The sequence below is a fragment of the Canis lupus genome, chromosome 1 (genome assembly GCF_011100685.1).
Source record: "Canis lupus familiaris isolate Mischka breed German Shepherd chromosome 1, alternate assembly UU_Cfam_GSD_1.0, whole genome shotgun sequence".
Taxonomy (NCBI): domain Eukaryota; kingdom Metazoa; phylum Chordata; class Mammalia; order Carnivora; family Canidae; genus Canis; species Canis lupus.
In genome coordinates, this window is record NC_049222.1 from 57278025 (window position 1) to 57302695 (window position 24671).

The 24671-nt window shown below is 40.1% G+C and overlaps 1 protein-coding gene across 26 annotated transcripts in view; it reads right to left on the reverse strand.

Moving 5' to 3' along the window:
* Positions 1-24671, reverse strand: part of WDR27 (WD repeat domain 27) — a 216172-nt gene that overhangs the window by 152987 nt on the left and 38514 nt on the right. For 21 of the 26 annotated variants that reach the window (XR_005353813.1, XR_005353812.1, XR_005353811.1 and 18 more), the window contains one exon: positions 12220-12278. The exons of the other annotated variants lie outside the window; for them this stretch is intronic. Coding sequence is in view for 2 of the 21 variants with exons in the window: in XM_038526587.1 (XP_038382515.1) it covers positions 12220-12278 (59 nt within the window). In the remaining 19 variants the exon portion in view is untranslated. Of the gene's footprint in view, positions 1-12219; positions 12279-24671 lie in introns of those variants that run through there. 26 annotated transcript variants of the gene reach the window in all.

The window sequence follows — 24671 nt, forward strand, 5'->3', positions numbered from 1 at the left end:
TCGGAAGGATAAAAGTGTGCTGACCAGTCAGCCCTACGTGTCATGGGACTGTGACCCCCAGGGCCTGGCCAGAAGAGAGAAGAATGGCCACCCAAGAAAATTCAAGGACTATTGCCAGGAAAGGAATAGATTCTGAGAAAAAAAAAATTCATGCTTGTCTAAGTATATATATATTAGTATTTAGATGCTCAAGAAAGACAAAAACTTTAATACATCCACAATAATAATAAATATCAACAAATACAAAACTTGAGATTCTTCAAAAGACACCATTTCAGGGCTGCCTGGGTGGCTCAGTGGTTGATCATCTACCTTTGGCTCAGGTCATGATACCAGGGTCCTGGGATTGAGTCCCACATCAGGCTACCTGCAAGGAGCCTGCTTCTCCCTCTGCCTATGTCCTTGCCTCTCTGTCTCTCATGAATAAATAAAATCTTAAAAAAAAAAAAAGACACCACTCAGTGAGTGAAAAGGCAAGCCATAACGTAGGAAAGATGAGCAACACATAAAGCTGAGAAGGAAAAAAAAAAAAAAAAAAAAGCTGAGAAGGATATCCAGAACATACAAAGAATTCCTACAAATCCTCAGACAGACAAACCGACAGAAAAATATGCGAAAGGCACCTCATGAAAGATCTCCAAATGGCCAATTAACTGGAGAAGATGTTCATCTTTATTACTTATCAGAGAAATGCAAATTGAAATGAAAAATGAAAACCATACACCCATCAGGATGGTTAAAACCAAAAAGGCTAAGAACATTGAGCTTGGATGAGCTTCCAAACCTTCCAGAAGGAGTAGTGAAGTTGAATCAGCCACTCAGAAAAACAGACCAGGGAGCAATTCTGTGCCAAGCACACAGCTAACCGTGAGCATGTGCATCAAGAAACGTGTAACACAGAACACACATCAGAATGCACAAAACAGCACTATTCATGATTCCAAAATCGGAAACAGCCCAGATGTCCACCTGCAGCGGCACGGGGAGAGAGGGGCATCTGGGGCATGTTCATAATCAGATACGTTAGTCATCCGGTGGGGTCAGTACCAGCCCACCAGCAGGCAGAACTGGCCTCAAACATCAGGGAGCAGGAGACTGGCCGTCTTTGGGAAGGAGGCAGGTAGCAAGGACCCAAGGTCCACAGGGCTCTGGGATGCTGACACCACATGCTCCCAGACCTATGGAGCGATCATCTGCATTTGCCCAAGAACAATTCCCCACCCGGGTTGGGGATTCACGTGTTTGTAGCCTGGCATTTTCATGCAGTGGGCCTTGGCTGCTTCCCAGGCCAGTCCTTGTTACCTGTCCCTAAGGAGCTCCTTCTGGGCCCCCCCATCAAGGAATGACTGAACTACAAGGTATGAAGGCAATGCCCTGCTTGGATGCTGCCAACAGCTGCCCATCTTTCTGAAGATAGAGACCAAACTTGCAGCCCAGCCCAGCCCAGCTGTTGGGGCTCATCTTACATCACATTCCCAGCCCCCTTCGTTGACCTCCTGTGACCAACCTCGTTCCTCAGATTTGCTCATCCCTCAACAACACAGGTGTGAACTGAAGGTCCACTTACACAGATCTTTTTTTTCAATAAATACAATTACAGGACTGTATCATTCTCTAGCTGATCTTATTGTAAGAATAGAGTACACAGTCCATATAACACAAAATATGTGTCAGTCAACTGTTTACGGGAAGGGCTTCTCAACAGTGAGCTATTAGTACTTAAGTTTCCAGGGAGTCACACTTTGTATAGATTTTCGACTATATGGGGAGTGGTCACACCTAACCCCCATGTTTCACAGGTCCAGGTCCAGTGTATATAGATACACACACATATATATAAAATCACATAACTGATTAACATCTAGCTCTGGGAGAAGAATATAGATGTCTATTTTCTCAGTATTGTATCCTAGTAACTAATACATGATAAATATTCAATACATATCTGAACTGCTGAAAGAAGACAGCAGGACAAACTGCAATCACTGGGCGAAACTCCATAACAGCAGATCAAGACTTTACGCCTAACTGCAGCCTCAATGCCAGGAATGCAACTTTTTATACCCTGTCCCACAGACCCCTTCCGTTACCTGAGGAAGCTGACCTTGCCCGAAACCGTGCATTCTCCATAAAAGTCCTTCCACACTCTTTCCACCTTGGAAAGCCTTTCCTTTCCCATGGCTCCACAAAGCTCCTACCTGTGGCTAGACGAGGATGCTGACTCCTGCATCATTAAATAGCCAATTTAATCTTTAAATTTATTCAGCTGAGTTTTGTTAACAGATTTAGCAGCAGTGATGGGATGTGAAGCGACATCTAGCAGCTTTGGGGACAAGGAGAAACACAGGCATACACCTGCAAGCACTTGGAGTTCTCCTGACTTCCCAGGACCCTGGGTGACTTGCGCCCTGCTCTGAGCTCTGCACTCCCTGTGTTGAGCTCCTGATCCCATTGGATTTCCACAGTTCCCCATGTGGTTGGAAGCCCTCCCCCAATTGTCTCCCCATTCTCCCCAGATTCCACACTGGGAACTGCTGGTGGTTATCAGACTGGGTCCGACTTAAAAATTGGATGTGGTCCTGGGTCAAACTGGGTCCAATTTAAGCCGGTCTGAGTCTAGCCCAAGGTGAATGAAATTTTGTCTATATATAGACAAAGCTTGAAGCTAATGGAGCTAATGGAATCTCTGAAGCCAAAAAGGCTGGAAATGCTGAGGTCACAAGTCAAGCATTTGAAGGCTGCTAGAGTGCTCGCCACCTCGAGGAGACTCTCACAATAAGATGGTCATCACAGAAAGTGACAAATGGGACCATCATTAACGTATCCTTGCTGGGTTACTCTGTAGCAGAAGAAGATCTAAAGCTCTGCACATGACCCAGGTCAGAAGAGACCCCAGTTCTGGCTCTCCTGAGGTAGAACGAGCTAACAGGGAGCCAGGCCACTGATAGGTGTGAAGTGGGGGTAGCAGCAAATCAGACACACCCACAGTATTGAAGTCCTTTCCGAAATTCTTAAACATTTTTAAAGGTAATAGTACTCTTTATATTTAGCTGCTTTAATTTCAGAGGAAAGAAAAATCTACTGCCTTCCTGTTAGGTGGACTGAAGAAACCCTGACTTTACAGATGTTGTTCTACTTCCCTACCACAAGGATCTGCAACTAACAGAACACTGTCGTTTTAAGGTCATTTCCTTTTTCAATGATTGGAAACAGAGCCAGCTGTCCCCTAACGTCCTGCATGGTCTCTGGCACCACACTCCACACCCCTGCCTAGACAGTCCAGTGGGCAATCAGAGCCAGTGCAGCCCCACCAGGGGTGACACCTGCTAGCCTGGCTCCATCAGCCGCCCAGGACTTGCCCAGATACAGCATTCCCGCCTTCAGGAAGATCACCCCCAAGAAAACAACTGGCGTTGAGCCTGTCCTGTCCCCTGTCAGTGACATCCAACATCCACTGGGTGTCCAGGCTGCACAGGCTGGGCCAGGCATCCCTTAGACACCCCCAGGAGTGTCCCTCCGACCCGCCCCCCAGGGGTGTCAACCTTTCCCTGATTTAAAAAACAGGGATCATCTTAACTGCTCACTTCTCTCGAAGAGAGAACATATTCACAGTTCAATTACAATGAAATTGCTGGTTGAATGCTGATGAAACACCCTGAGCAAGGACCCAAATGCAAGCAGGAACTCAGACAGCTTGAGGAATGGTTAAAAGATAGGGAATTAGTAGGCAGGGATGGTTAGATAAAATGGAATCTGATGGCTAACTACCTTATTTGTGTGTGAGAGAGAGTTATCATTTAATGTGTGTAATATGTGATTATAACAGGTATGTGTTTTTTATCTTAAGTCAATTAACACAGTGTATTATTAGTTTCAGATGTAGAGTTCAGTTATTCATCAGACCTATATAACACCCAGTGCTCATTACATCACATGCCTTCCTTCATGCCCATCACCCAGTCACCCCATCCCTCTACCCACCTCCCCTCCAGCAACCCTCCATTGGTTTCCTATAGTTAGTAGTCTCTTACGGTTTGTCTCCCTCTCTGATTTTGTCTTATTTTATTTTTCCCTCCCTTCCCCTATGCTCCTTTATTTTGATTCTTAAATTCCACACATGAGTGAAGCCATATGATAATTGTCTTTCTCTAACTGACTTATTTTGCTTAGCATAATACCCTCCAGTTCCATCCATGTTATTGCAGATGGTGAGATTTCATCCTTTTGGTGGCTAAGTAAAATTCCACTTTGTATATATACCACATCTTCTTTATCCATTCATCTGTTGATGGACATCTGGGCTCTTTCCATAGTTTGGCTATTGTGGACATTGCTGCTATAAACATTGGGGTGCAGGTGCCCCTTCAGATCACAACATTTGTATCCATTGGGTAAATACCTAGTAGTGCAATTGCTGGGTCATAGGGTAGTTCTAGTTTTAACTTTTAGGAACCTCCATACTATTTTCCAGAGTGGCTGTACTAGCTTATATCCCCACCAAAAATGTAAGACAGTTCCCCTTTCTCCCCATCCTTGCCAACATTTGCTGTTTCCTGACTTGTTAATTTTTAGGTATGCATTTTAAAATCCTGTGAATAGTAGAAAATATTGGAGGTTTTAAAACAGGGAACTGAAATGGATGTATCAGAAAATAACTGCAATCTGGATAATGACTTGAAGGTTCTATGATTAAAGGATGAGAAATTAGTTTTAAAGTGTTATAATAACTCACACAGAGATTGTTGAAAGTATCTTTAGAAATGTGGTAGTGACAGAACAGAATATTTCAGAGTAATAGTAAAATAATTTACTGAGAAACTAGATACGAAGATGGGCAAAGAGAAGAGAAAGATTCACTTGTTTCAGTTTGGTCAACAGGAATGAGTGGGAATGTGAGCAAGCTATGGAATATAGGAAGAGGATCAGGTTAATATCAGGTTATGATGAGAGGGGAGACATCACAAATTCAGCTACAAACAAGGGGAGTTTAATTGTGAATCTGGGGCAGCCCATTAGAGATATTAGAAAATAGATTTGGGCATTTGTAAGTCAGGAGAAGAGTAGGGTTGTTCCATGAAAGAGAGGTATATGCAAATGACCTCCAAAGGCCAAAGGAGCCAGAAGACCAAAGAAAAATGCTTCGAAGTCCAGCTTGACAGGAAATGGTTTATTAAGGGAACTTACGGATAGAAGCATGTCTTGGGCTGCCACAAAGACAAGCAGATCTCCACAACCTCACCTCCTTTAAGACCTGAATTTATAGCCCTGGAAGCTAGGAGTACATGTTTAGGGACCCTCCCCCCCAAAAAAGGAGAATGTTTAAGAAGAGTCCTATCTCTGGGGCAGATCAACATACACTGATGGTGTATGTAAGTGTGTGGCCAAACAAAAGAATGGTGGTGGGGGAGGAGGGAGGTCATGATCAAGAAGGTTTCAGGTCACAAACTGGTTATCATGGCAGATTTGCCCAAGATGGCATTAGCCTGATTCACATCAGGGTCTACAGACAGATCTGGAAGTTATTAGTATATAGGTAATGAAGGATAGTCAGAAGAAAAGTCATCAGGGGCAAGCCTCCCCCTGCCCTACCCCATCCTAAGAGCAAAACAGCCCTTAAAAGGAAAAAGAAAGACTCCTATTCTGTTATTCTAGACTTTCCTCAATGCCCCTGCTCTAAGTCATCCTACTAAGAGGACTTAGAACTTGTGTGTGACAGAAAGAAAGGGACTAACCTTGGGCTTCCTAACTTAGGCCCAGGGGCCAGTTCACTAGCTAGTGAGATATTTAAACAAAGAGCTTGATCTGGTGGCCTGAAGCTGGCAAGCATGCCCTAGGGCAGTGGTGGCCACTACCCTCTTGGTCCCACCACAGACCTCTTGGTCTTCACCACCCTTGAAGTAACCCTCCACCCTTTCCCACATGAACGACTACTTGATAGCTAGATGAGCATGGGGACAAAAACCTGATTGGGTGACAGGTGCATGGGGTTAATCAGATTAAAACAGTCTACACCAAAGAGGCCATAAAAACCCCTAGATTTGAACACCAAATTGTCAACTCTACCCTCTTGGGTCCCCTTCCTCTTTTTTGTAACTGTTGCTCAGTAAACTTTTCTTTAGCGTGGCTCAATAAGCTTTACTTTGCTTCCCATTACCCTTCATTTGGTCTACCTCTTGATTCTTCAAAGCAGTGTGACCAAAAATCATGGGCACCAAAGGAAAAGAAATCCTTCACAAAGGTAATAGTTGAAACTGGTGGATGAGAATACAGAAAGACATGTAGAAGAGAAGAAAGAAAACCCAAGAGTAGAAGTCTATGGAACACTGACATGAGAAACACAGGTGTGATAGGACAAACAGGAATTGAAAAGTAGCCATTAGTGATAGGAGGAAAACCAGGAGAGTGTTGTCCTAGAAGGCAAGGGAGGAATGGACTTCATGATGCCAGGGTTCAGAGGAAGAAGCCATATCAAGTGAGATGAAGACTGGGAAGGAAGAAAAGTTCCTGAATTGGGTAGCTATGTGGGCATGGGTGTATTTTAGTGAGAGTAGTATCAGAAGAGCAGAGGGACAGAGAGTTACAGGGTTGAAGAATGAATAAGAAATAAAGTATAGGGATCCCTGGGTGGCGCAGCGGTTTGGCACCTGCCTTTGGCCCAGGGCGCGATCCTGGAGACCCGGGATCGAATCTCACGTCAGGCTCCCGGTGTATGGAGCCTGCTTCTCCCTCTGCCTGTGTCTCTGCCTCTCTCTCTCTCTCTCTGTGTGACTATCATAAATAAATAAAAATTTTTTAAAAAAAGAAAAAAAAAGAAAGTATAAAGAGGACAGTTCTTTCATAATTGGCAGTTCAGCAAAGGAGAGCCAGTCAGGGATATATTTAGGGAACTATTGAGTTGAAGGAAAAAGTTTGTAAGAAGGAGGGTTGAAGGAAATCCTAATCATTGGGAAAAATGTGTACCCAGTTGCCAGCAGAAGTGGTCTCCAGAGAAATGGGGATGGGAAAGGAGAAAAGAACTTTAACCTATTGCTTCCTACAGTTTTATAGAGTGACATTCAAATGACTTCTACACTTTGAATTTAAAATATTTTTTAAACATTAAAGAAAACCCTCTCATGTAATGATGAAATAATAGGACTTTACTTGATCAAATATAGAGTTTACTATTTGAAAAAAAAGAAAAAAAACACAAATTAATAAATTTGCTTTGAAAACTTTTTGAGTTGGTATTTAAAGGGTGAGGCAAAAACACCTACTCAAAATGTGATACTGAATTCGAGGTGAATTAGGCTTTTTTTCCCCTTAAATCTGTAGGGTAAGGCCAATATTAGATTAAAGAGTTATTTAAAACAATTGAAATTCAGTCAGAAATTAATTTATTGAGGTAAATTTCTGTATTATGGAGTACTGGTAGTTTAAAAAATGAGCAGAAGTGACATTGTGGCTTTATTTGTATTTATTTTATATAAAGTATATATTTTAAATCTGTTAGTGTTCTTCAGAAAAATGGAACTAATAGGAGGTGGATATAAATATAGATATAGATATAAATATGGAGATTTATTATGAGGAATTGGTTCATGTGAATATGGAAGCTAAGAAGTCCCATGATCTACCAACTGTAAGCTGGAGACCTAGGAAACCCAATGATGTAATTCAGTCTTAAACCTGAAGGCCTGAGAACCAGGGAACAGATGGTGTAAATTTCAGTCCCAGGAAAGATATGAGACGTCCTATTGTATTCAATGAGGCAGGAAAAAAGAAGGTGAATTCCTCCTTTTTCTGCTAATAGCTCTATTCAGGCCCCCACTGGATTGGATGAGGCCCATCTACATGGGGGAGGCAATCTGTTGAGTCCAGTGATTCATATGCTAATCTCTTCTGGAAATACCCTTCCCAGACACACCCAGAATGTTTAATCTGGACACCATACTCAAGCTGACACTTAAAATTAAAGGTCACAACATGCAAGTTGGTAATTAGCAAATTAATAAATATGTGTTTTTTTATAAAAAGTTATTTTATATGGAAGGCTTAGATGCAGAGTGCTAGAATTAGTAAAACACAGCTAGATGCCAAATTAAAAAGTTTACTTATTAGAATTTCTTTTTTTAAATATTTTTTTATTCACTCATTAGAGACACACAGAGAGGCTGAGACACAGGCAGAAGGAGAAGTAGACTCCCCACAGGAAGCCCAATGTGGGACTCATCCCAGAACCTGGGGATCATACTCTGAGCCGAAGGCAGATGCTCAACCACTGAGCTACCCAGGAGTCCCACTTAGTAGAATTTCATTGGAAGTAATCTATGCCTTTTAAAATAGAAAGGTTCCTGTATACATATATTTAAGTAATTTTGGGGTATTGATAGAAGTGTCAAGGAAGATGAGAAAGCCCTAGATAGGGAACTTGAAAAGCCCAAGGGCACAAGAACTCTTGGAAAGGGAGAGTAGATGGGAGAAGTATTCATAAAAAGAAATAAGAAGTCAGAGAAAAGCCCTGCAAGCTGATGCCTGAGTCCTGGTGTCAGAGGTAGTATATATATAAGGTGTCAGAACCTCAGTCCAGTCTCTTCATCTAGTTGCTGTTCCATTCTGAAGACAGAAGGGAGAATATAGGGAAAAAGAGGAGACATGAACATAACATGTCCCCCAACCCCTGCCAATTGCCAATTACCAATGCAGAGCAAAATAATATGTGCAGAACACACCCTCTTAGAACCCCAAGGTATGTTGAAATGAGTAGAATATTCACCGGCTACTTAGTGAGCACTTCCTGTAGTGAGTATGGTAAGTGTTGAGGATTCCAGAATAGATGGTGTTCTTGCCCTGAGAGATCATCCAGCAGGATGGATGTTGATTTGGACATAAACCATTACACAGCAGTTTGAAAAGAGGGATGTTAGGCATATTTTTACCAAGTATAATTTGAACACTGAGCACAGAAATAAAGACCAAGCAAGTGCCTGGGGGTTTGGAAAGAGCTTCCTAGAAGAAGGAAACCTTGAGCTGGAACATGAAAGAAGAGAGGTGTGAGAGTAGAGGATGCTGACAGGATGGGGGATAGGCTGGGAAAGAGCCCAGGCAAAGACAGGCAAGAGGGAGGAAGCCTGCTTCTGTAACAGGTGTAGACAAAACGGGGTGACTGGTGGGGAGTGGGGGGAGGGAAAAGGAGGGCAGAAGGCTGCAATGTATGTTGGGCTGTATTTGAAGGGCTTTGAGACTCACTTTGGAGTATTGTGTTCCACTGTCAGTGTCCTACTGAACTCTGACAGTGTGCATTTATTTCTTTCTATTTAAAATTTGCCAACTTCATTCCAAATTTTTAATAAGGTCTTCATATGAGATGGGATTTGATGCAACATATAATTAGTCAACAGTAGAACAGGAAGTTAGGAACCACAATACAGAAAATAAAAAATTACAGCCTTAATTTAAAGATTTAGACCAAGTAGAGCTGTCTAGGTTTGCAGAAAGTAATAACTTACCTCCCGGAAGTTGATTGATATGTTTTTCAATACTGTTAGTTTTAGCTACTTTTTAATACATTGACTAAATCTGGAAGAGAATAATTTTAAGCCAGATCTAGAAGTAGATTTACTTAAAAGGAAAAAGAAAATTCTAAGTTGTCATTTTATATCCATTCTAAAAATATCTAGAACATTAGGATTAGAAACCTCTTTGAAAATAATGACTTCATTAAATGGGACTTCACTGATGAAAAATTTTTCATAATCTCATCAGTTTTACTTTTTCTTAACAAATCATCTCCTCATGATATTGTAAACCAGTAATAAACATGGTATATTGGAGTTATGTTTATGATAATCAAGACAGATAAGCCCTTCCATTCAACTTCATCCATCTTGGAAACATTTTTTCGGTAGGAAATATCTCTGAAATCCCTAGTGCAAGGAACCATTCTAGGTACTGGGAACATGGCTTTGAACAAGATATTCCAAATTACTGCCAATTAGGAGTTTACGTTATAGTGTGCAGAGAGAGACAATAAATATGAAAACAAAAAGAGTTTTTAGGGGACCAATAATTGCTCTAACAGTCAGTGAAATGAATGACTGGGTTAATAAATAAGAAAAGGCCTTTGTGTGGAGGTGATTATTAGAGTTAATGTGGAAAAAGCAGAGAACCCAAAGAGCAAAGACTGAAACAAATATAATCAACAAAAAGAAAAGTAGATAGCTGAGTAATGAACCAGGTTTACTTGGAGGTAAGATCAGAGAGATGAGGTAGCCAGACCATGGAAGGCTTTGAAGGCAATGAGGAAGCTAGATTCTAGCTGGTAACAAGAATCTGAGTTTTTGCTAGGGTGTGGGTGACATAATTGGAGTCATGCTTTAGAAAAGACATTTGGCTATTTTGTGGGGATTGGGTGGGGAGGAAAAGTGGAAGCAAGAAAGCCAATGGGGAAACTGCTGTGGTGGCTCAAACAAGGATTGTCACTGTAGAAATTATGAGAAGTGGGAAGACTCAGGAAATGATTTGGATAGGCAAATTAGAACTATTGGTGCTCTGCCCATATCCCCGTGGCAGTTTCGGTTTCAGTGCATGCTGCAGGCTTCCTACTGCCTGGCCAGAATCCTAACTTCCTCACCTCTGCAGGGAACAACTCTGATGCATGTTCTACACCATCTTCTCAAAGGTCCCAGTGGGATCTGTCCATTTTCAGTAACTTTGTCCATTGTCAGTAATCCAGCTGTCCTTATCAGTAACCTATTCATCATCATCCACTATATTGGCTTCCATCCTTTCTTCTCTTTCCCAGCCCCCACAAATGCCTCTTGGAATCACCTCCTATAAAAACAAAGTACTCCAATCCCTGTCCCAGGGTGGGTTTCTATTGTCAGTTCAAGACACTAATTGTAGTAATTCTAAATTTTCTACCTCAAGTATATTTTCCCATCTACATTCAAGGCCCTACTTATGAATCTTCTTGGAGTAAATTATCTGGACCATCTTCAGCGAATGCATCTTTTAGTCAAACTAGTTGGACAGAAGGGCTATGAGAGCACCTGGCTCCAAGAGCCTCAGCAGACTAGGTTTGTCCCTTGCTGCTGACAAAATCCAAAGACAGAGAAATGAGTGGTGGTGAAACAGTAAAGGAATTTATTTCAGTAAGGCCAACAGATTAGCATTTCAAAGACTATCTCCAAAGTGCCCAAAATACTTAAAAGTTTAGGGCAGCCGGGGTGGCTCAGCGGTTTAGCACCACCTTCAGTCCAGGGCGTGATCCTGGAGACCGGGATCGAATCCCCACATCAGGCTCCCTGCATGGAGCCTGCTTCTCCCTCTGCCTGTGTCTCTTTCTCTCTGTCTGTCTCTCTCTCTCTCTCTGTCTCATAAATAAATAAAATCTTTTAAAAATACTTACAAGTTTATGTAAGGAAAATGGGGCAAAGGTTGGTGGGTATGTGCAGGTAGGCAATAAAAGTCAGGTCATCATTGTCATGAGTAGAGGGTCTTGATGACTCAGGGAAGTCCCTATTGCTTGAGGTGGTAGTTTCAGTTCCCATCAGGGGACGCTTTGCCTACTCTTTTGCCAGAGTTAAAATACAAGAAGGAAACAAGAACTCAGTAGTTGGGAGTAGTTGAAGTCCTCTTTCAAAGCCAGGGAAACATTAACTTGGAAGAAGAGGTAGAGTTTCTCTGCCATCTCTGTGCCTTGTAAAGCACCATATCCTGCCACAATGGAGTCCTCTGGAATTTAGTGATGATCTCTGGTCACCAGGCTCTTAATAAATTCTCACTAAACTATTGTAATAGAGATTTGGGTTAAGTGTTCAAATATGGTGATTAACCATTGTAGTTTGCCTGGGACGGAGGGGGTTTCTCAGTGTTAAAACCTGCCAGTTACCTGGGACTAGTGGTTTTTTAACACTGAATTATTGGTCACTTTAAAGTGACCCAGATTTTTGGTATTTATCAAAGTTTCGGCCCTGGAGTAAGAAATATTTGAGTTCTCAATTCTGACCTGCCATTTAGTGGCTTGGTAATCATGGGCAAATCCCTTAATCTTTCTATTCCTTCATTTCTTATTTATAGAGTTAACACTAGTACCAACATCATGGATCTGTAAAGATTAAATGAGATTATATGTGATAGGCAGAATAATGGCCTCCCAAAGATATCCACATCCTAATCCTCAGAATCTGAATATAATGTTACATGGCAAGAAGGAATTAAGGTTGCTAATCAGCTGACCTTGAGATAGAGATATTTTTCCGGATCCTCTGGATGGGTCCCACGTATACACAAGTCTCCTTAAAGTAGAAAAGGAAGGTCAGAGTGATGCAGTGTGAGAATTCTATCAGCATTGCTATGAAGACAGAGGAAGAAGCTACTAGCCAAGGAATGTGGGCAAACTCTAGAAGCTGGAAAGGGCAAGGAAATGGATCCTCCTCAGAGGCTGCAGAAAGGAACTGCTGCCCTGCCCACCCCTTGAGTTTGGCCCTGTGAAACCCGTTTTGGATTTCTAATCTTCAGAATGCTAAGGTATTGAATTTGTGTTGTTTTAAAGCTACTGAGTTTGTGGTCATGTTACAGCACCTATAGAAAGCTAGACATGTAAAGTAGTGAACACATTTCTGACCCACAGCGTTGCTGGAATAATGTCAGCTAACTCGGTGTCTGTGTCAAGATTCACAGGAAGCATTTGACTTCTCTGCATTTTTCAGGGTGGACCAGGGCCAGGGCCAGGGCCAGGGCCAGGGTGCCAGCTTCTCCCACTTTATTCGTTATCACCTTTCTCAATCATTAACTCCTGAATAAATTATTTTTTGGATGCCTCAGGCCAGATATATTTTTCCTTTGAACCTTTAGCATTGTGTATACATCTATTATGCTTACTTGTCTTGTTTTACTTTGTTTCAGTTATTTGTGAATTTATTTTACTAATCCCTCTTAGTTTGGAAACAAGTTGAACATGAGGACAATTTTCACTAGCTTTTCTATTCCCAGGAGAGTATCAATTTTCATAAAATAGGTAATTTTTATTAAGTAATAAATATAGGGAAAGAGGAAATGAAGAAAAGCAGTTTTCTAATGTGACCTGAAAATTCCAGTCATATACACTCACATGTCAATGGCAAAATTTGGTTTGCAAGGGAGACAGAAAGAAATTACTCTCTAGCTAGTGTGGTTTTGTGTTCATCTAAAATTCTAAAGCAAGAAGAGAAGACTTAATATTGAGGAACAAATTAGTAGTTTCTCCCTTTACTCATTTTAAGAATAATTTGAGCCAATTAAAAGTTATCTATAATTATGGGTTTAGAAAGCTGTTAGGGAACAAAATGCCCCCAAAGGCATGGTAAACTAAAAATATGGTAAATTTTCTCATCCTGAAAGTCTGCTTGAATTAAAAAAAATAATTCCTTAGATAAGGAAAGAAAAAATTATTCCTTGATTTTCAGTTTCATAGAATTTGAACCCATAAATCTTACAACTATTATAACTAGAATATATTTGGCTACCCTGGGCCAAAATTTTTAAGAGCTTAAGCCAAGTTAGGTCAGTTTTGTAGAGTCTGCCCTTCAGAACTTCCTCATTTTTGAATTCCTGGCTTTAATGGCAAACAGAGTGAAGAAGAAAAACAGCAAAAGAAATGTGTGCCATGTTTGTAGGGAGGAGAGAGGTGGGTATACAGAGTTCTGAGTATAGTTACAAATATATATTAACTCAAGTTCTGGGTGGATTTTTGATGTCTCACTGGTTGGACCATCAAGATTTTTTAGGAAGACGAAATAAACACAAAATTCTAAACTGCGTTAATCTCCTGGAAATGTTATCATTTTTACTTGGGCTTTTCTCCAGTGTTGTAAGTCTTTCAACTAATGTAGCAGCCTCACAGTACGTGTTTAAGTTACTTTAGAATATGGATGGGTTGCCTTTTCTCCTAAATGAGTCAGGCATTATAAGCAGAGAGGATAGATCTAGATAGAGACTGAGTATAGGTATAGAGACAGAAACAGAGAGAGAGACAGAGACACGGGAGGCTCCTCTCACTCAACTTGTACCAAATAGAATTTTCAAAACTTGAACATATTCATAACTTTTTTTTCTCACCTACAAGGTCCAAGATAACCTTCCAGTGCACATCTTTAGGTTATTAATGTTGAAATGGATAATTTCACAGTATATTATGAACTAAAGACCAAGTAAAATCAGTATGGTCTGAAAGAAAGTTCTTAACACACTTTGCTATTTTCTGAGATTGCTAGTTTTGGGGGATGGTTGGCTGTGGGCAAGGATAATGTGGAACATTAGATGGAAATATAGTTGTGGAATTTTAATAAACTGCCAGTCTGCTAATAATATGCTTTTGTTCAAACCATTTTTTAAATTTGGCAGTTATTCATAAATCTTAGTCCAGAAAAAGAGTGCAAATTTTTCTTAGGAAGATGTGTACAGCATTTGGAGAATAAAGAAAAGACAGACCTTCAAACCTTCACACCTTCCAGAAAGAGACCTTATTCAGCACTAAACTACTAAATTTCTACTTTGAGAGGTTGCTGGAATCCTTTGGGATCCAAAGCCACAATTAGAGGAACAATTGGAAATAATAGAGTCATGTTTGAATAGTATTACATTTTAAGTACTCCAAGTGGTGGATTTTAGGTGGCTGTTAATATTTTTGGAATACTAAATAGTCCTTAAGAGTGCAATACTTGTTTCCTCCTGTATTTGAATGTTATTTTGATACAAATACAAAAATGAAAGAAAAAAAGCTCAACCTCAAATGTACAAATTCCTTTAACTTCTGAATATATAATTTTATCACTATCAATAAAATTTCAGAGCGGTGAAGACCAGGGACATTTTAGAATTCAGAGGGACCATGTATAATATTTGGCAAAAGCTTCATATGCTTCATGACATATATTTATCTTATCTTTCCCCTCCTGCTAAAGATACACTTTGCATAATTGCTCTGCATAATTGCATAATTCTGCCTCAGGCTATTTAGTCTAATGAGGGATTTTTGGCCTTCTACTAACTGGTCTCAAAGAACTATTGTCCTTCCCCTATTCCTCCCACCCTTTGAATCCAAGTCCAAAATAAATGAATGGTAACAAGTTTCCTTCACTGCTTTTTAGTGTAGAATTTCAGTTCAGGAAAAGTTCTGTTCAAGAATGAATTCCAGCAGTGTTCCTCATGCCAGCAGGCAGCATAAAAGTCTTGGAGTATGGAAGTAAGCCAGAGTAAATGCTGCTCTATTTGAGTGAAGAATCATGATAACATATGATTATGATTCTTAATGCAAACTTCATGGCCATCTTACCTTAAGAGCTTAAATAGCATTGATGGATGATAAACTTAAAGGAGAAATCATCCCAACTGTGATTTTTATAGACTATTCAAATGCAAAATATGGAGCAAAGTCTAAGAGAGAAAGCCTTCTTTGGTTGTGGAACAGTTGAACTACCGAGGTGGTCAGGCTGAAAGGTTTTAGAGTGGATATATGTGGGAGCATAAAGAGAGGGAGCGCAGGCAAGCTTTTCTGGGATAGACTTTACTCTTGGAGGTGAAAAGCAGTCTTGAGGACCCGCCTGGAGAGGCAGTCATATACCACTTCCCCCTTGGAGATGGCCAGGCCTTCCTGGAAGCCCTGGCCTCACCCATGTGGAGCTAGGCTGTGTAACCCAGTGTTTCAGGGGCTGGGAGGTGCAATCCTACTTAGGGTCATGTGAATGATATATTCAGTTCCTCATGCACTCAATCTGAATTTTCCTTCTCCATTCCACAAACCGGAGTTGTCTGATACCTAGAATCTGATTAGTCACATCCTTACTTAAAACTCCTCAGTGGTAGATTGTCTCTTAACATAAAGACCAAAGTTATTTTACCTCACCCCAGGCTTGCTCTCTTTCTCCTCACTAGCCACAGTTATGGCTTCCACATTCACATTTAGGGCAAGCTCCTTCCTGTCTTGCCTCCTTTGTAGGCAGTTTGCTATGCCTGGAATTCTCTTCACCTCCATCCTTCCTGCCCCCACCACCCTTCTCATCTGGCTGCCTCCTACTTATCCTTCTCATCTGAACTCAAAAGTCACTTCCCCCAAGAGCCCTTCTTTGAGCCTCTACACCAGGTTTGGCCCCTTCTCTCTTAGCCCCTCTTGTACACTCTCACTGCACTCACTCTTCATCCCCATTTGTAGCACTTACTACAGTTGTAGTTGATTGTTTATTTAACATCTTTTTCCATTGCTAGATTGTAAACTCAATGGTGACATCAGATATGTCAGTGAATTGCTCTATTTCCCATACTTAACATAGCATTTGGCGTATTGTAGATTTTTGATATATATATTTCTTGAATGAATAAATAAATAAATAAATGATTAGTCAGCAAATGACCAACTTGAAAGTTGAATGGCTGATGGGTCTGATTCTCTTATACACACTTCCCCACTCCCCAGGATGTAGGGCAGGCCAGCAGGAGACAGGTAGAGTTGATGAGTCCCATAGGGCATAGCACAGTGAGGGAGAGGGAGGATAGGTGAGGAATGGGGGCTGATAAGCTCTTTTCTTAGAGGCAGGAGGGTCAGAGATCATATAGCAAAAACCATATCTTGAAGAAGAGTGAGGGCTTTGGATCCATTGGTGAGCAAGGCCTGTAGTGGATGCTGAGGGACATGCCGAATGAAGCAAAGAGCCAAAGATGCTGAAATGGACAGAATGAGTCAGAACAGGCAAAATGAAGGCCCTCTCTGTAGCTCCAGATATAAGATGCCAAAGTCTAGGGATACTTTTGGCTTCCATTCACATTTTCATGAGTGAAATGTTCATTTAAAGGAACCAGTCAAAAAAAAAAAAAAAAAAAAAAGGAACCAGTCTAGGTGGCAAAGGTAGTATTTACCCAACTTTTCAAATATACTTCCGCATTTCCTCATCTGAAACCTCTATAGTCCCATGAGTTTGAAATTTAGAATTTTTTGAATTTTAGAAAGGGGATAGTTGGGGCACATATTAAGTTCTAAAACAGCATTTGTTATCAATCACATTAATAGTCATGCAGAGAAATATATGAATATGCACAGTGAGTGGGATAAAGAAACAGGTCAAGAGCTTCAAATCAATTCAGGTCAGATTTTGCTGCCAAATGAGATACAAAATTACATTTCAGATTTTTTTGAGTTTGGAAGTTCTTGATGGGGGATTGTGGCCCTGGTACAAAGCATTGTGTGCTCCTGCACCCTCTTAGTTCCTTTTTGACTGATTCTCAGCAGCAGGGGAGGAGTTGCTCTGGCCTGCTAACTCAGGTTCCTCAATTTTCAAAAATATATATTTTTAAGTAATCTGCATACCCAACATAACGTTCAAACTCACAAACCCCAGAAATGAAGAGCTGCATACTCCACCATTTGAGCCAGCCAGGCACCCCAGGGGTTCCTCTATTCTGCAAGGAAATCCCCTGAGTCTTCCCAGCCCTCTTTGCCTAGAAGGAAACTCGGCCATTCCTTTTTCTTATGCTACTAAGAGATGGCTTTCAGTCTACAATCCTTATTCAGTATCTGCTGTGTTCAAGGCTTAATCAGGAAATCGAAAAATAAGCAGAATCAACTAGCTCAGAAAAAAAATAGAATGTATGTACATACACATGAGTATGTATACGTCTGTATATAGGTGCATGTGTATACAGATAAACATGCATATCCATATCTGTATGTCTGTATATGTCTACATAAATAATATCTATGCTGTATATGGAGAGAGAACATTAAGCAAAAGTGGCAAAATAGTTACAATGAATAATTCTGGATACAGAATATATAGAGTTCTTTGTACTATTCTTGCAACCTTTATGTAAGTTTGAAATTGTTTAAAAATCCAGTTTTTAAATATTAAACTTGCATTACTGTTATCCAAACAAACTATTCTAACACACACACACACACACACACACACACAATTTCATCAGCTTCCCACTGCCCATATGAAGAAATTTTTAAGCTCCTTAGCATCAGACACAGGGACCTTCTATAATCTGGTCCCAATTTAATTTTTCTGCCTTATTCCTTACTTTCCCTGAAATGATCACTATCTATTCCCTCTCCTGTTTTGTTTTGTTTTAAGATTTTATATTATTTATTTGAGAGAGAGCAGGAGTTTGGCCAGGGGGAGAGGGACAAAGAGAAGCTGACTCTCCACAGAGCAGGGAGCCCGACTCGGGGCTCGATCAGAGGACCCCAAGATCAGGACCTGAGCTGAGGACAGATGTTTAACTGACTGGGCCACCCAGGCACCCTGTGGTCCTTCTCCTGGGTTTTTTTTCTGCTGTCAGAGGGAGGGTACATTGTATACTCTCCCTACTCCTCTGCTGTGACCTCTTATTAAATGAGAACAAGCTCAGGAGTCACTTCCTCTGTAACAGCCTTCTCTACAACCCTATGCAGAGTTAACCCTTCCCTCCTGTTATGGGCTAAATGTGTTCTCCAAAATTCATTTGCTGAAGCCCTAACTCCCAGTGTAATAGTATTTGGAGGTGGGGTCTTTGGAAGGTAAATAGAATAAGATGAGTTCATGAGGATGGGACTGTCATGATGTGATTAGTGCTCTTATGAGAAGAAACACCAGAGAGCTTGCTCTCTGCCATATGAGGACACAGCAAGAAGGTAACCATCTGCAAGTCAGGATAAGAGTTCTTATCAGGAACCCAATCTGTTAGCACCTTTATCTTAGACTTCACAGCCTCCAGAACTGTGAGAATATACATTTCTGTTTTTCAGGCCATGCAGTCTATGGTATTTTGCCATGGCAGTCTCAACAGAGTAACCCAGGTCCTCTGTGTATTTACAACACTTTGCAAAGAGGTAAAACATAATAGTTAGGACTCCTTCTTATATCGGATTGCTGACGGGCCTCTCTCACCCACTGGGAAGTGAATCCTGAGAGCAGCATCAGTGTTCTTGATCTTTCTGTCTTCACACAGTGCCTGAGACTCACTGGGTTCCAATCTTGCAGAGTAAGTGAAGGAGAATCTGAACCTGACCACTTCAGTCATTTATTAACCATACTGTTTGGGTGTGGATTCATTGCTACTTTACTTGAATTTGTGACAAGTTGATTTCAGCATTGGACAGAGAGAGCCACAGCTTCCAATCAAGCAGAGACATTGTGTATAGCTCTGCCTGCCTATCCCTGTATCATCAGTGATGGGCCTCAGTGGCCTCAAAAGAATATCTTACTAAAGATAAAGAAGGTTGAATGCCTTTAACTGAAAACTGTTACTCTGGAAAAAAAAAAAGACTTCCCTTCATATACTAGATGAATAGGAAATAGAAGATAAAACATACAGTAATGGAGAATTTTGTTAATGAAGTATTGGGTTTTCTTAAGGTTTTTTGGGTTTCTTTTTTTTTTTTTTTTTTGTGAAAAAGAGCAGCAGGTAGAGGAGCAGAGAGAGAGAGGAACAAGCAGACTCTGTGCTGAGTGCAGAGCCCACCTCAGGGCTCAATCCCAGGACCCTGAGAGATCATGACCTGAGCTGAAACCAAGAGCTGGACACTTAACTGACTGAACCACCCAGGCACCCTGAAGTATGGCTATTAATAAATCATGAATAATTCTTTTCTTTAGGTAATACAAAGCTAAACAGAAGTAGGAATCTTGGCCTCCATTTGTTACCTTTCCTCCAGCTGATCTTTTATTAACAATATTTTTTCTTGGGGTGCCTGGCTGGCTCAGTCAGTAGAGCACGCAACTCTTGATCTCAGGGTTGTGAGTTCAAGCCCCACGTTGGGCGTGGAGCCTACTTAAAATTTTTTTTTTCTATACAGGCCTCTTGTTTTTGTTTTGTTTTGAGCTTAGTTTAGATCTTTTTTAACATAGGTCTCGAACTCATGACCCCAAGATCAAGAGTCACAGGTTGTACCACTGAGCCAGCCAGGTACCCCATGGCTTAAATCTTATAAGCGATTTATAAATCTTGTAAATGTGTAAAATAACATAGAATTTGATATATCCTTCCTTGCCCTCATATATTTTGAAAGGAACTGTTTAGACAGAAGTATTTATGAACGTAAATAAAAACACATGGAATGCTGAACATAAAAACTAAGTCTCAAAATGTTACGATGATGGCATGGTATAGTGGATGGAATAAGAGGTTTTTAATCAGAAAAATCAGACTCTACATTTTTATTTTGTGACTTAACTAACTCTATTTTTGAAGCAATTTATGGAAACCCATTAGGCCTCAAGTATATCTTCTATAAACTGGTGGTAATAATACCTATCTTTCTGTGGGGTTGTGCTGAAAATGAAAAAAAAAGTATGTAAATTATGAGTTCCAATACCTTGAGCATAATAGATACTCAATAAATAGTAGCTCTTACGATTAATACTTTTTATATCAGGAGAACAAAATAAAAAACTAATAGGTAATGAAAACTGTGAATATTGCTTTTACTAAAAATTTTTAATTTTGTTTAGAACACCTATTAGTAAATTGAGCTTATTCATATTTTCTCATAATGTTTTTATTAAAACTAAATTAAGTAAAATTAGAATAGTCACATGACGTATAGTAAGCACTCAATAAATACTCATTTTATTCTCTCCTCCCCAGCCTCTACACACATAACTCTTTTTTAAGGAATAGCCTAGAAAATAACTTTTTATATTCCTAGTCATTATATATGTCATTTGGAGTACACATACAAACACATACTAAGATAAAGGTCAGTTATCTATTGGTCACCTTCTTATATGAATCCTACTATTATCTTATATGAATCCTACTATTGCTGTTCTACTTGGCTTCAGATAATATATATGAACACATTCACATTTGCTGATCTTAACTCAAATATGAAAATAGCCCAGTAGTCGTGCATATAAGGGACATTCTGAATTTTGCCAACTATTAGATTTTTAATCAAGTGACTTAGTCATCGCTTTCTTATAAAGTACAGATTTTAACTTTTAGCTTTAAGGTCATGAACATGCCTATCCTCTAGTCACTTACTATGCTTATTCTCACTATAATAAGAGATTTAGAACTCACTATCCCACTAATCTTGCTAGCTCACATCCTGAATCAGAGAGAAAATTCATAGAGAGGTGAATTATACAGAAACTTAAACTCTCCTACGCTCAGAGCAGTTTTCTCTGCTGTTTACATCTGTTTTCACTGTACTTATCTTTGTTTTCAAGCTCCCAGCCACTGCCTTAATGATTTCCTTTTTCCATTTTTTTTTTCTGTCAATTTAATCTCTTATACCAAACCAAGGTTTACTATTTTGTCTTTTTCTCTTCTGGTCCATATGCTTTCACAATATAGATAAAAGAAGATTTTGCTGTATTATCATAAGGCGAGACTGACTAATAGAGCAAATTTTTTAAATAGGTTCTAGTATGGATTTCAACACATTTTTCAAATAGGTTCTAGTATGGATTGCAACACATTTAAAGTGATTACTCTTCCTTCTCAACCTCAAATTTAATTTTTAATTAAATGTGAATTCAGTTTTTTCTTTTTTTTTTTTTTTTTTTTTGGCCCAAGGGTCATGGGAACAAGTTTGAGTTTAGTCATTCATATGAGTTTTAACCTCCATAGTTATCTTGTAACCCAAACAAATATTAGTCATTCTAAGAAAGGGTTAGAAGAATTGTTTGGACATTTCATAGGACTTTGGCTCAGATAAGTTATTCCAATAATACATTTTCTCCAAAGAATGGCTTTAATTAAGGGCACCTGGGTGATTCAGTTGTTTAAGCATCCAACTCTTGATTTTGGCTGAGGTCATGATCTTGGAGTTGTGAGATGGAGCCCCGCATTCAAGCCCCACATCAGCCTCACATGGGGCTCCATGCTTAGCATGGAGTCTGCCTGAAATTCTTTCTCTCGCTCTCCCTCTGCCCTCCCCTACAACTTGCTTGCTGTCTGTAAAATAAATAAATAGGGGCGCCTGGCTGGCTCAATCAGTTAAGTGTCTGCCTTCATCTTGGGTCTAGTGATATGGAGCCCAATTCAGGCTCCCTGCTCACCAGGGAGTCTGCTCCTCTCTCCCCTTCTGTTCCACCCACTGCCCCTGCTTGTATTCTTTCTTGTGTGTGCTCTCTCTCTCTCTCTCAAATAAATCTGAAAAAAAAAAAAATTCCAACTAGTCCTAAATATTACATAGGATTGGTCTATGACTCATAACTAGAGACTTTACTGTAGGCTGATAATGAACTAATATTAGTAATCTATGTGATTTAAAAGCACTGGCTTTACACTTTAGTGATTTAACCATTTTCCTAAATGCTATATATTATGTAGAATATACTGTACTTGTGGATAAGATATACAGTAATTTTGCATCAACAAAGAAAAGGAATTACCACTATAATATCCCAGTAAGTAGAGTAACAGTTATAATGTTCTGATAGAAAATGTTATCATTATTTTCATTAAAATCATTAATAATTTCAAGATTCTACTTCCCTTTCAGATATCTAGGTCTAACAATAAATGGACAGCGTGATCCTCCCCTGGGACCAAATTTTAGGACATTTTTTTTCATGGCTTTCAATTAATGATCCAAACTCTACTGGGTAAGCAGGATTTGAGAGAGACAGAGTGAATATGAGCAGGGGGAAGGATCAGACAGAGGGACATGCAGGGAGCCTGACTCAGGGCTCTATCCCAAGACCCTGAGGTCATGACCTGAGCCTAAGTCAGATGCTTAATAATTGCTTAATAAACTGAGCCACCAGGCAGCTATCATAAGCAATTTTTTAAAAGTACTTTATGGGGAAGTATTATCCCTTCAAGTCATGGGATAGTCTTTACCATAGCAATGCAATGGAACATGGTACTATATGGTCTGAAATAACACCTACCCCAGAAAGACAGTATTTGGTTATCCTGTAGGTCACTTCCTGATCCTAAAGCTAGTTTTGGCAAAGAATGAATTTAACAGATGCCTGTGAAACTGATTGAACATCCTTTTAAAACAACAACAACAACAAAAAGTACTATGCAGAGGCATCCAGGTGGCTTAGTCCATTAAGCATCCAACTCTTGATTTTGGTTCAGGTTATGGTCTCAGGATCATGAGATCAAGCCCTGCATCACACTCTGTGTTTGCTTAGTAAGGAGTCTGCTTGTCCCTCTCCCTCTGCTCTTCCCCCTGCTCTCTCTCTCTCTTGCTCTCTCTCAAATAAATAAATAAAATCTTTTTTTTTAAATACTATGCAGATATCCTAACTCATTTACTTCTAAAAATTGTGTGAATTTGTGTTGGTATGGATTCTCCAAGAAGCAGATGCCAATTCAGAATTAAATGTGCAAGAAATTTATTAAACTACATGCCTATGTCAGAGAATGAGAAGCGAAAATGAAGGATTTTCCCTCATATTTCCAAGGAAATGTGAATCTGATCATATCCTGATCCTACAGAAAATCCTACAATGCCTCCTTATGGCCCTTACATCATATTCAATATCTTTAACATGGCCTGTGACACTCTGCATGACCTGGCCCTTACCTCACAACCTCAACTTTTGATTCTTTCCCCTTCAGCTTCTTCACCACAGACTTGTTGGTGAACTCTTAGCTTCTTGATAATGTCCTTCTCTTTCTCTTCAATTTTTCACAGGCCTTTGCACTTGATGTTCAGTTCCTACCTTCCCATAGAGTTAACTCCTACTCCACCTTCTCATCTCAGTTTAGTTGTGATTTATTCTGGGTAACTGTCCCTGAATTTCCAGAAAGAGCTACCCTCTGTACAAACTCAGTAGTCAATAGATTCCCCTCCTCCCCCATTCCTCACCTCCAATCCTCAAAAGGATTTTCTTATATACAGGAAATACATGTCCTAAAGCCATGTCTGCTGTTGGCTTTCCCAACTAATTCCACCATCATTTTGATGTGACTTTATTTATGTCTTACTTAATGATCTTTCTAGTGGTAAATGGGCAGATTTTCCTCAGTTTTTGGCCTAACTCTGAGGTGGAGGCAACAATAGGCACAATAAGGGAAATAAAGATATTTTGCCTATTTTCCCAAGACTGCTTTAATAACTCAGAATAAGTAATTTGCTAGGAGTTGGTGGTTTGGATTTGTGGCAAGAATAAGAGTTTGGGAGTCAAACTCGGGTTGTAATCCTAACTCCACCATTGATAACTGTCTGAGTTGACTCTATGAGTCTCAAGTTTTCATCAGCCAAAAGGTCAGCGGAAATCATGGCAGACATGGACAAACAGGGTGGTTGCAGGGTCTGTAGCTTTGGAACCTTCGTGAGATTGTGAGGATTGAGGATTACATGCAGTGACATAAGTATATGTAAAGCACAAAAAGAACCTGGCTTTGCTGGACACCTGTCAATTTGTAGTTCAATCATCCTGAGCTCAAGGAAAGAACAGACTGATAATTTGAATATGTCCTTACATTGATGTATCAATGGGTGGTGGATTGTAAGGGCCAGTGCTGTCCTTCCAAGGATGCATGCAGTCCTTGTCTGCCTGACCTCAGTTGTGGGTAATGAAGGCTCTGGCAATTGTGTGTGCTCTCCTGCTTGTCTGTCCTTAAGTTTTCTCTCAATTCATTCTATTTCATATTTGCACCATGAGGCAATAGTAATGAGTGCCCATGACCTCTTTGCATGATAGTTGGAGAGCAAGTAAGGACACATACCACCTATTTCAGTGTTATGTGGTTTTGGAAGTACA